The 13,015-nt window shown below is 53.6% G+C and overlaps 2 protein-coding genes across 2 annotated transcripts; one reads left to right on the top strand and one right to left on the bottom strand.

The window, feature by feature from the left end:
- Window positions 1-5,509: 5,509 nt before the first annotated feature.
- On the top strand, window positions 5,510-6,471 carry GRE2_3 (methylglyoxal reductase (NADPH-dependent) gre2; the record flags this gene model as incomplete). The annotated part of the gene is made up of 4 exons (XM_036773976.1): window positions 5,510-5,522; window positions 5,973-6,040; window positions 6,102-6,354; window positions 6,407-6,471. 4 exons carry the CDS (start codon window positions 5,510-5,512, stop codon window positions 6,469-6,471), a joined length of 399 nt encoding a protein of 132 aa, XP_036635449.1.
- Window positions 6,472-7,480: 1,009 nt separating this feature from the next.
- PC9H_004393 (uncharacterized protein) lies at window positions 7,481-8,782 on the bottom strand (the record flags this gene model as incomplete). Its single annotated transcript, XM_036773977.1, has 1 exon — window positions 7,481-8,782. One exon carries the CDS (start codon window positions 8,780-8,782, stop codon window positions 7,481-7,483), a length of 1,302 nt encoding a protein of 433 aa, XP_036635450.1.
- Window positions 8,783-13,015: the final 4,233 nt, after the last annotated feature.

A 13,015-nucleotide genomic window follows, 5' to 3' on the forward strand; every position in this document is an offset into this window, starting at 1 on the left:
GTCTATACTCGTAGTTAGAAGAATAAGTTTTGTTTCCCCCCCACATCGAGTCAGATTCTAAGCCGTCCGAACCTTTCTTCTCATCCGTTGTCAGAGTCTGCCGCTGTCCGAGTCCGAGCCCGAGTCCGATCCGAAGTTGCTTTCTCCTGCCGTCCTTGTCATTCTCCTGCCGTCCTCGTCGTACTATCCGAAGCCAAGTTATCTGTTTGCGTCCGAGCGCGTCCGAAATCATCCGAAGCCGTCCGAAGCGTCCGAAGTTTCTCAGTTGTTCGTTTTCATTCTCGGACTCATCCTTATCACACTTTACTCACGCGGGTGTCGCACGGACTTGTCCTGCCGGAGGCGGACCCTCGCATTTTACTAGACTACACTACTAGTCTACGCGTACATTCACTACTACAATGTGAACGACACTTCACCAAAACGTATCTGCGCGCTTATCGATTATCGAATAACGGTTATCGCGTACCGCACCGCCTATCGTGGTCGTGGTCTTTCGTTCTTCTCTTTCTTTCGTTCTTCCTTCTTTCTTTTTCTTTCTTCTCTTCTGACTACGTCCCTCCCAACACCCAACGTCCAACCACGTTTCGCCCAACATCGAACGACTTCCAACGTCCACCTACAACTACTCTCCGCATCCAACCCGCATCCCCTCATCCACACCTGAATTCAGAACGGAATTTAGAGCGGAATTTAGAGCGGAATTCGGAGGCGACCGCTCGCGCCGAATACGAGCGCATCACACCACCCTCATTCCTCATTCCTCATCCCTCATCCCTCATCCACACTCCGTATTGCGTAGCTACATCTACATCCCAGCGCCCGCGAGCTCTTCGTGTCATAAAATCATACAACGGGCCTGCGGAAGCGTGCAGCTGTGGGCACTCGAGGTGGTATGGGAGTCGGATCTGCGGTATGGGCGACTGGTGACGGGCGATGGGCAATGGGCGATGGGCGACGGGCAATGGGCAATGGGATGCGGGACGCGAGTGCGGGTGTCCTTCTAGACACCCATGTCCGCTGGCCCTCTCCCGGCCCTCTACTTTATTTCTACTCAATCTCTACTGAATTTCCACTGAACTCCTACTAAACTGAACGAGCAAACTCTCAGACAGAGGCCCACCTGCTTTCTTCTCTATATCGATATCGACGTAAGACATAAGGATAACGACGATAACAACGATAACGACGATTCGTCCGCACCGCACCGCACCGCACCCGCCCCGCAGTGGTGAGCGAACCCCGCCGTGGTGCGTGACCCCAGCCACGGTGATTCGAACACCGCGACCGCGACTGCGTATCTTGCTTGCGCGCGTGGATGGTGCACCGGTGAGGAGCTGCTTGCCCGGCGCCAGTAGGCAAGAAGGGCCAAGCCAAGCTGCTCGCAATACGCCACCGACACTCGATGTCTTCCACCACTCCTCATCTCAACCTCAACCTCCACTCCTCATCTCAACTCCTCATCTCAACCTCAACTGATCATCTCAACCTCAACTGCTCAGAACACTCATTGAACACTCACACAACGGTCGTAGACGGTAGACGGGCCTTTACTGGCACACTGGCACACTGGCATCGTCCACATGTCCACATGTCCACATGTGCACAGAATGGTTGGTATGCGGAATCGTATGCGGAAAAGGATGTGGAATGGTATGCGGAATGGTATGCGGAAAGGATGCGGAAAGGATGTACATACTGGGACCGCTACCCCGACATGCATATCTTGCATATCTTCTCTTCATATCTTCTCTTCTCTTCTCCCAGGGAACGGGGTTCGTATGAGGCACTGCCTCGACTCCATCCGCCTGTCTCTAATGTGCTCGTCGGATGGGCAATCGTTTCACCGGGGGATGTCGTCCGTCGATGGCACGATTCTGATAGGATCAATTGGGTCATAACTTCAACACAAGCACCCATGCGGTGAATAGCCTCCCGATGCCGTTGTTATTGCACTAGGCATCATATTGTAAAATTGAATTCCACCGTGGTCTTGGGGATGTATGTTTCGGTTCATTGGTAGATTGATAGATGCTCTCGACCGTTCCGATATCTGATGCTGTCAGGGTTCCAAATGTTCGGCGCTGTAATATCCGCCACCCCTCCTTCAACCGAGAGTCCGTCCATTTAGTAGCATACTTCCCGGGTGCTTCGCGCCTCGACAGCAAGGGAGGGTCCCATCGAACATAGCATAGTACACGTACACGTACACCTGCACACCACGCATCCCTATTCGTTCAACACCGACATACGACGAGCTTGAGACCCACGTTAACGCTCCCCCACGCGCGATTCCTCCTCACTTACTTTCAGGTGGCCCCATGTGCGCGTTTCAGCGCCACCTACCGCTACCTGCAGGTGGCAGGTGACATATGCACGTCCAACCTGCTTTCCCCAGCTTGCGCTCCTCCGATTTGCGAATCGATCGACTCCTGATTATTCTCCTCGGGACATAAACGTAAACGTGAGCGTAAGCGTAAGAGTAAGAGGGGGGCATATTCTCTGCTTACCCCGCCGCCCAATATCGATAGCAATATCAATAGCGATGCCCAGAAGGAACTGATATTTCGTACTGGGTCTCGAGGAGGCGAGGAGATGAAGACTGCCATCCTCGCACTCATAGCCTGCGCCGCCACTGCTGCATATGCATATGCATGGCCTCTCGACGATGCTACGGTTCGGGCAAAATGGGGCGACTCATCTGTGGTTGCTTTATTACCGCCCCATCTGCCCCGTCTTGAGCTCTAACTCTAACAATTATATGCAGAGACATTGCGTTCGATACTCGGTACTTGATACTTCATGTCGCCACCCCCGGCATCCTGTCTGTAAACTGTGAACTGTGACCTGTGAACTGTGGATCGCAGCAAAGCAAATCAAAGCAAAGCAAAGCAGTGTGTGTGTGTGTGTGTGTGTATGCGACCATCTATGGTTCGTACCGCCTTGCTGATACACCGGTTCACCGCCTATAGAGTGATCTGGATTCAGGTTGGCTAGCTACTGCGCTGTTCGGGAACTCGCAGCTCGCAGCTCGTGTAGACATACATCAAGTGTGTTCGCTCCTCGGGGCATAGTATCATCCGATTCGATTCGATTCGGGCCCGGACGCGCACGCGCACGCGGTATGAGGCTCTGAGGGACGTCAAGGCTCTGCGTGAACTCAAGCAAAGGACGGTGTAACAGCACGGCATGGAATAAGACGCCTGTTCGAGACCAGAGGGTTCGTGTCGGTCGACTCAACCACGGCTCAAAAAAAACTGTATCGAAGCAGGTGGGTTTCGTTTTGAGGTTCTGAGTTGTACAGTGGCCGTGATATACAGGCGAGGGGAGGATAGAACCGTGGATGGATGCAACCGAGTAGCGGCGATCGTGATCGGGTAGCGCGAGATGGTGCATCAGCGGGGGGACAGGCAAATGAGATTCGCAGTAACAGCACAAGTATGCATCGTGAGTGGTAGGAACCAGTACGTGGCACCGCGCGGCGACGAGCTCTACGGCGAGAATTTCGATTTCGGAGTCGGCGACGCGGGTGGAGCGTAGCAGCGATACTTGTGGCCGCCACCGTGGTACCCATGGGGCGTCCGCGTCTCTGCGGCGTGCGGCGTGCGATGGCGCGGCCATGTGTACGTGGAGCTCGAAGGAGGGCCGCCAGGCACCGGCGTGGGCGTTGTCTCGTAGGCTCATTCGCGGGGGATTGAGAGGGGGAGGGGAGAGATCTCCGTGAAGCAGAAGGGAGGGCCTTGCTGCCGTTTCACCAAGAAACGGCCCACCTTATAACCATATCCAAAATCAGAGTCAGACCTTTGACACTCGGGGGGGCATAGGCCGAGTATTGCTACCCAGCACGTTGATGCGATTCTACCGACGGATAAACTCGGCGGTGGCGCAGAGTGATGGATCCGTTCGCACGATGGACACGCCGAATCAGAGTCAGAGAGAGAGGCGCGGAGAAGCGCAATGCTATTGTTTCCGTCCCGGATTACAGGATGTTAGTATGCAACGGGATCTAGTGGTTCTAGGCAATGCGTCTGGGATGCAGTATTACGTCAGTACGTTGATGAGTCGCGGAAGCCGCGGGTGCTGAAAACGAAGGTTCGATCCCGCCGACGTGAGCGAACACTATCTTCCGACTTCACCTTTGGCACTTAGGGGAGCATCATAACGCCACCACGCATCGGTATACCGGCCTTCGGCCAGTCGCACCGTCGTCTCCCGCATGGTCGTCGTTCTAGTTCCCGTTCGGCTATTCTAGAGGTGCGTCGCGGGCATGCGGAATAGGACTCTACATCTGCTTGCATTTCAAGCCCATCCTGCGTCGGGACATCCGCAAACTTCGAAGCAGATGAACGGGAAACGAACAGCGATCAAAGCAAAACTCCCTAGCAGGCATGTGCCACGAGATGCAGAGGCCTCGATATCGATGACCTCTCCGAGACGATGCGTACTTAGTAACCTTTGCTCCTTGGGGGATCTCTGGCTTCTGCCTCTGGGGTCTCGAATGCAGATGCATAGCTGACGTAGGATGCATGCATATGCATGAGAACACGGAAGAAGTGCGGATACCACTGAGGAACAAAGGCTCAACGCCGTTTCGCCTCTTGGGTGCTTGGTGATGAGCGGGGTCTCAACGTACGAGGAACGAGATGAGGGAAATGAAACACACCTGGCTTGAAATACGAGTGTGACCCACCGTGACCGTCGTTCCCTGCTATCCAGATCGCACTTGTCCCCCAATATGCGCTGAATCGGTCTGCCATTCAGTCCCGATTTACTGTCAGACCTCCTTCTTGTCATCCGAAGCTATCGCACACGCGCCATTCGCAGAGCCTGCTTGACTTTCTCGGTGGAGCATCGGCTGCTTACTCCTCCGCTATGTCGTGTACGATTCCGGATTGAAAATGTGTAAAGATTTAGCGGAGAATGATACAATGAAGACGTCATTCAAAGGTGCAGTTGAGTGACACTCTGGTGCCACAAAGAGCGGGACTCACCAAGGGCATCAAGGAGAGAACCTATCGGTTACCAGTGTGGCTCCCAAATGCCAATCAAACTTGAAAGCTTGACATGTTGACAATTTCACTCCTGTCTGATATGGCACGCTCGTTCTTCGCATGAACGTAACGAGTGGATCCGCCCTCGAAATGATTACAAATGCCGTATGCCTAATGGTTCACTGTGCCGTGTATGTATTAGTACCGCGCAGTGATGGGTGATGGATGATGCGTAGCACGTACATATTATTTTCAACCCTGCCGATTCTTCACAATACACCACAGCACAACCCCAATCAGCACTGGCGGTACGACGATCACCGCCCACACCACATTCACGGGGTCCCGCGCGATCACCCAGACGTAGTGAGAGCGGGAGAACTGCGGCGGCGTTTCAAGTTCAAGGTAGTATTCGTCGACACATATGTCGCCTGGGATGTGCGCCGCGGTCAGATGGATGTGGTCCAAGTCGATGTGCTCGTCGATGTAGGTAAGGTGGTCGGTTTTCGGTGACATCGATGTCGATCTTGGGTGCGTGTAGGGCTGGTGACTAGTGAAAGTCTGGAAGGAGTGCGGTCGTCGGGAATGTCTTGCTAAGGACTGGGGTAACGAATGAACGGACGAACTGTCGAATCCAGTCGTGGGATTAGATTTGATCGCAGTTATACGCTGTGGCCTGAGAAACTGCCTGGCTGCGGGGTCGGCTGAAAGTCTCAAAGCTGTTTCTTGGCGCCTAACCTTCCGGTCACAATGACGTTCTGAGCTACGAGGTGAATATCATTCGAGATACTCTCAGAACCAAAGGTGTTCTCTGAGCTTGATTGGAACAAGCAATGCGTTGAACAGGTGGGGAACAAGGGAAGGCCGCATCGAACATTACGAAGTACCGAGCATCGAAGACGCTCGCAGAGAGGTGCGTACGACTACTCCCTCACCATATACCAGCGATTCCCATTAATCTGTAATCTATCTTTCATTCAGCGGCTTGGGAGTTCTACGACAAGCACAAAGCTGAGATAACCTGGGATGTCGTGGTTATCAATCCATTTGTGAGTCGTCTCGCCACTCACCCCATCGCATCCTCATCGTCTTCCTACACCACTCCTTCAGGTATTCGGTCCAGTTATCCATGACGTGGCCTCTTGCGACACGCTCAATACATCTTCATCCGACCTCCTCAAAGTACTCCCGACCCCGTCTACCTCTCTATCTGCCATGTCGTCGGAGACATTGACCCCCACTGGCTCATGCTGGATCGACGTACGCGATTTAGCGGAAGGACACGCGAAGGCGCTCGAGGTCCCCGACGCCGGAGGGGAGAGGATCATCATCAGTGCGGGACCGTACGTCTGGCAGGATTGGAGTAAGCCGTATGTTGAGGGTTAGTGTGAAGTTTTCGCTAATCTTCTTCGTAGTCGACGTGGCCCAAGGCCTTTCCCCATCCGTCGCCCTGCCATATTGCATGGTAAAAGAATGCTAAATTAGTTCCGAGGTTCGCGAGCACGTCGGTGTCGATTCGTTATTTGGAGCGTAGTACTTATCAGCGGTCGAGTCGAGTGGGACGGCGGGAAGGAAAAGATAGCCGGGCGTTCGAGGAGTTCGTAGAGTCATATTTGAGATCTGAGACGTGGAAGATGCGAAGAGCGTTGAAAGCATGGGAAGAGGATATGCATGCGTACGCCATACACGCCCGAAGGTCACAATGGGGAGGAGTAGGGTAGGCAGCTGGAAATCAAAAGAGGGTAGGTAACCAGACAGAGAGTCGCACGGACGGGAAATACGTATCAAGACGCATTCGAGGAGAGGGAGAAGGAAATACTACGAAACATCGCAGGAAACAGAGATTGTATTGAGAAGACGCACTGTGGGGGAGGGGGACGCCATACGCATGGCGGGACGTAGCACAGAAGCAGAGGAGACGCACCATATTGAGTAGCTTGTCTACCTATGTCGCCCCGCCGCGCAGCCGTACTCGGAGCTCCATTTTTCTGGTTTCTGGAGAGAGGGGTGGTTGAAAGTTGCTTACCATGATACCACGGCGCTCCTCGTGTTATGTCATGTCTTGCGTCGTTGGTTGTATCTTGTATGATTGGTTGGAGAGCCGCCAGGTATCGTGCACATTCTTCGTATTTGCATTTGAATGGAGCTGATGCATCCGTGCTTCGGAAATCTACATGGCCATGGCATGACTTGGGTCCGTGTCTGAGTGAAAAGGTTGTTGAAAATGTTGTCTCTTGAGATATTGACGACTCACTCGTATTCTGACAGTGGAAATGCCAGTACTGACGACGGCTAGAATACCTTTCCTTCTTCTCATCTTTAGACGTTACATAAATCTCAGTAGCTGCTACGTGAAGGCTGTCTCCAATGCAACACCATCGAATCGACAAGCATTTTATCAAGCGGTCAGTGTTATCTTCGGGCTTCTATGTTACATCTTTGTTATATACTTGAAAACAATACCGTTCGGCCTTGACGACATATTTCTTTTAGGCAAATGGGGAGCCAACCGGACTACGTATCAAACTGCAGGCGTTGACTTTTACACTTTTCGGTTCCTTGCCGCTCCCACGGCATCGCCTGCACTCTTTGTCTTCGCAATCCGCGTCTTGCGGGTCCTGGTCATCCGGTTGTGGGCCCTTTGCGGTTCCCTCGTCACCATTTTCGCCCGTCGCCGCTAACTGACGCTGCTCTGCGTCTTCAGGGTCCTTTTCTCCATCGTCAGTGACCTGCACTTCAGGCGTATCATTGTCACGGTCCTTTGCATCAGCATCGACATGCACCTGGCCCCTATCATCCGTCTCGTCTTCATGATTCTGCTTGATCCCATCCTCCCTCTCAACCCTCTGCTCCACATCATCTTCCTCTCTGGTACCCTTCGTCTCAGTGCTCTGTGTCTCGTGCCCGCCGTCTTCCTTATGTATCGGTACATCACCATTCTCGGTTTGTTTTGTTTTGTCATCACCACGGCCCTGATCTTCGCCTTTCATGGCTTTCTGTCCTTTGGAATCCATTGCTTGCCTGGGCTCTCTCGCTTGGGGAGTGGCCTGGGCTCCTTGAGCACCAACAATCCCAATTTTATCCACCACCTTCCTCGCTACCGTATCTTCACTCCACGAGGCCATGGCATCAGCGACCAAGAACCTCTCCGTATCTTTTGTTGAATACTCAGCAGCGTTGAAGACCAAGTACAAATGCCACCGGCCACCGACGAGACGGACGTTCGGGTGTATCTCGTGGCCATCGATGAAATGGCTCCACTGAGCGCCCCCGCCGTTGCACTTCACCGCAGACACTGTCAGAAGCGACACCCCAGTTGTCTCGTTGACGAAAAACGGGGCATGCCCATCCCCCGAGTGTCGGTACAGCTTGTGCGCTGCGAAGGCGGCATCTCCCATCACGGTGACGCCGTGCTTCAGCTTCTCGGTGCTCAGGACGACATCCACCTGGACCGTTGCGTTCCCGGCATCGAAGGTGGAGCTGTACTTGATGATGTAGCGCAGGGACGAGAGGATGGGACTGTTTTGGGGAATTTGGATGGGGATGATGGCTCGCCAGGCCCCGCCGTGGCGGCTGGTGGCGGACGGGATCTTGGGCATATGAAGGAGGGGGTCATCTCGGTAGGACCCGAAGGTTGGAGATATAGCGGGCGCTAGTGTAGCACCCGAGAGATCCTCTCGCTTGTCGGCTGTTTGTCGTACGATGACCACTGCCGGAGGGGCTGGAACGACGGCTGTCGATTGGAGAGGTGTAGGGACCGACACCTGAAGGCAGCCCAATGTCTGGCACATCTTTGATCGTTGAAGAGCTCGTCGATCAGAAGTAAGTTGTTGGCTGCTTCAGCTACACTGCAGCAGCGCGGCATTTATATGAATGTTGGACTTGTGATTGCCACCCATGGATGAGCGAGAACGGTTTGTTGCAAGTACGAACGCAACGTAACGAACACCCTCATTTTTTGATAAAAGCCCTCGTGGTGCAGCACCGTAAGCCGGCTGACCACCACAACATGTGTATCTGTTCTAACAATATCCTATCGAAGGCTCGCAATGCGCACAACCTCCACGGATACCTTTGGCGTAGCGTCCAAGCTGTTAGATTCCAAGTCACTGAGTTGAGAAGAACACATTTGTCAGAAGAGAACTTACGACAACAGGAGGACATCGCTTCCAATTCAAATAATTTTGAGTTCCCTTCCTCATCCTCTTTAGTGAAGTAATAGGACTGAGATTCTAAATGCTCTTACGACTGCAGCGTGTTACCTTTGGCGGGAATACGGTACCGAGAACGTCGCTAACGTCGGGATGTGCACCCTCCGAAGTGGATTCCAGTCCGCACCCTGTTGGCGAAGGGGCAGCGCTCATACTTCAAATACTTTAGCTGGAGCCCAGCTAGCGCCGCATTCTCAGCACCACAGTCATTACTTGACACGCACGGCTTCTTTTGCTTCGTTTGAGCGCCGTCGAGGCACATGTCGACAGAAAGAATGGATTCATAGGAAGGGGATTACGAGTTGACCAATGGAGACCAAAGGACCGCTGTCGCTGCCAGAGGTCGAAGGCCCAAGCTGGCGGCCGCGCGTGGATTTGAATCGCGGGCAAGAGCGAACGTGCGTCCAGAACCAACTTTGGAACGTTCTTTCACGGGTCCGGCGGTACGAAGTGTGTACAGAGTGCAAAGTGCCTTGTCGTTTCGGGGAAATATGTAGCGTAGAAGTGCGAAGTGGGGGGGGGGGTACTAGAATATCGATGAGCATGTATGCAGGTTTTGAGAATACTCGTGATTAACCGGCTTAACACATACCGACATTGAGGATAATACTCTGAGAACTGAACCATACATACGCTTCGTGTGTCGCGGCTGCATGCGCCAACTTGATGAACGCAAGGCCTCGAGCTCTTTGCACGATCCAATGTAAACTCTAATCATCTCCGAAAACTGAGTATCAGTGATCCTGAGAAGAGAGGAACGAAGGGAAGCGATGCCTTGAGGCTGGGGGAACCGTACGACCCTGTACCTAAGTATTCACCCAAGGGTCGTAGTTCTGGAGATTTGCTATCGCGGTAAACATTGTTACTGATCGTGAGAACGGTCTTCCCTTTCAACTTGGTAGCGAAACAGCGTGGGCTTTTGAGTTTTAGTTAGCTTCCATTTTCGTGACGAATTCGGCATACGCTCCCAGCTCGCTCTCGCCTTGATTACCTTATTGCTAAGGACCGAGCTCAGTGGTTGGCACAGGCTCGCCGAACACCCCACCTCCTTCCCTCAACATCCCGAGATCCGGCATACCGGTTGGTCGTAATCCAGTGGGACGTCCGCACTACTACCTCTGGGCACAGGATCCCGGCATCGAGCCGCTTTGGGGCATCGTCCTCGCGCCCGTGTAGACGTGTAGATTGCGGAGTGGTGAGCGTGCTCTTGCCTACGGCCTCAATCATTCAAATATTCACGACTGGTACTTCCTCGTCAGTACTTCAGGACTTCAGTAGATGGGTCTGAGCTCCGCAGAGTCGCTCCGCGTGATTGCTAAAATAATCGAACATACGAGTCGCTTTCATACTCGCCCGCTGCGCAGCTAGGCAGCTTTATGGGCCGTAGGCTTACTATAAACCCAAAATGTTCAGACTGTTCGTTCTGGCACGTCTACATCACCTGAATCAAGGCACCTTCAAGTACACCCCACTCTACCCACAAATCTCCCTTTGGGTCCTCGCGAATCTTATCGATCGAATACGCCTCCCACTTTGGCGGGAGTCGTATTTCCGCACGGTCAACGACAGCGACTATGGACATACCGCGAATGGTGCATCGCCTCATCACTCCATACACCATCACCGCTCCATCACTCCATCACTCCATGCACCATCACTGCATTGCGATCCCTACAGCATCTGTCACCGTAGGTTCTGAGGTCCGTCCCGATGTCATCGCTCGCAATATGAAGACATCCAAAAACATCCAAATCATGTCAACGCAGAGAGTCGAGAGTCGAGGCCCAGAGACTCTTTTTCGATCTATCCCCGCCCGCCCTCAGCGTTGTACTCCCAGAATCCCATATATAAATTTACGCATTCGTAGCCGCTGAGCGCCGGCGCTAGCACGCCGGCTCCTTGGACACTACTAGCTGCTTGCGACATTGGCACTTGCATTCGTTCCTTCTCGCTGTTTGGGTAGACGTCGTAATTCATTGACATCGGTGTATGTGGCACCGTAATCCATACAGTTCATGGTAAAGCGTGAGATTGGTATATGAAAGAGTACGCTACAACTGGAGCTCGTAATCACCACTCTGGCGGAGGCAGGATCAAAAGACGGGATGCCTACCTATACTGATGTGGGGGGCAAGGGGAGATGGCTGGTCCGTCCACTACTGCGGCGTCGCAGATTACGATGACCGTAGCAGAACGACGTTCGGGGTCGAAAGGGAGAAGTCCTAATAGTACGCCATCGCGCCGTTACCTGGAGCATAGCAGCAATCCTTGCGGCCGCCACCACCCATGGGGCGTCCGCGTCTTTACGAAGCTGACAGCACGGCCATGTGTACGTGAGGCTCGAAGGAGGGCCGCTAGACCCCGGTGTAACGGCTGGACATCCCGCATCGCCTTCATCCTGCATCGCTCCACGCAGAGACATCTAGCGAGAGGCGAGAGGTTGGGAGTAGACTAGAGACGACGAGAGAGGAGGGTGTTGGTGGGGTGGTGTCGTTGAGCACGAAATGGCGCACCTTATATACCAATTCGAGCTCGAAACGAGGGTCGGAATTCCACACTCCGGAGGGGATGGGGATAGGGATATCTCTCGTAGGCGTTAGGCCTATCATTATCCCCTTTCCATTTTTTACTACCCAGATGCGGAGAATAAACGCGGGGACTTACGATGAATTAATCAATCAACAACACTTTGATAGTTGATGGTAAGTACGATGGGAGGACCGTATCGCAGGAGACGGCGCGGCGCCGCAAAGGATAACGCCAATACCAACGCTGCCGTTCGGTTCGACATTTCTAGTTTGTAGTATATACCCAGGATCCAGGGCCTGAGATCGGATCTTTGGGTTCTAGACCGTGACACACTGTCGTCTTAACGGTTCGCGGGGAATGCGCGGGGTTGAAGGGAAATGAGGGATGCGAAAGGTTTGAACCAGCCCACGTGGACGAGCACCGCTTCGAACTCTATCTTTAGCACTCGTGGCGCCAGGGACAAAGCCACGCGCCATGTTCTTTGTACCGCTGGTGGCACCCACGCCTCTTGCACGCTCCCCCCCGCCACATGACATCTCTCTGCATGAAACGCCCCACGCTGGCCTGCGCAGGATGATCGTACCCGTGCCCGTGAGGTACCGCACGATATCCCGACAGCAACGCGTGTCACTTAGTTTGCGATTTTTATTTTTATTGAGGTACGTGTTCCCAGTCTTTTCCGCTGACTGGTGACTGGTGACTTGGACACTGAGTTCAGGAGCCCGAAGTTAGGAGCTGGCAGACGGGTAGACGCCTGAGAAAGGGGGCTCGCGGCACGCAAGATGCGAAACGGGGGGAACGGGCTTCAAGGTTTCGAGGATCGGCTCGCACGTCTGCTACACTTGCGATTCTTTTTCGCTGCTGTGGCTTAGGCACGTAACGCGGGGAGAAGGGGACTTTTCATCCCATGGTGAGTCCGCGCCTGCACCCTTTCGACGAGTGAATCGAGAAGCACAGCGGACGCAGTTGTTTTCGTTTCCCACAGAGTCTGGAGGGGATCTCATACGTAGCTAAGCATGGATGACGACGTAGACGACAGCGAATGTGCGTAGCATGCCGCTCTGGGCTGAGTCCTGAGTACTGAGTACCGAGTACTGAGTACTGAGTGCTGGCGCTGAGCACCGACCGACGATGGCCAACGTGCGCAGGGCACAGGCGTATCCATGATGGCTGCCGCCACAAAGGTGCTAATTTCCAAAGATAGCCCGACTTCGACTTCGACTTCGACTTCGGATTCGAAGCAGCGCTCGTCCACGTCTCTTCGTGCCCCGCCGGCCATCATGG

This window comes from Pleurotus ostreatus (assembly GCF_014466165.1).
Source record: "Pleurotus ostreatus strain PC9 chromosome Unknown scaffold_2, whole genome shotgun sequence".
Classification (NCBI taxonomy): domain Eukaryota; kingdom Fungi; phylum Basidiomycota; class Agaricomycetes; order Agaricales; family Pleurotaceae; genus Pleurotus; species Pleurotus ostreatus.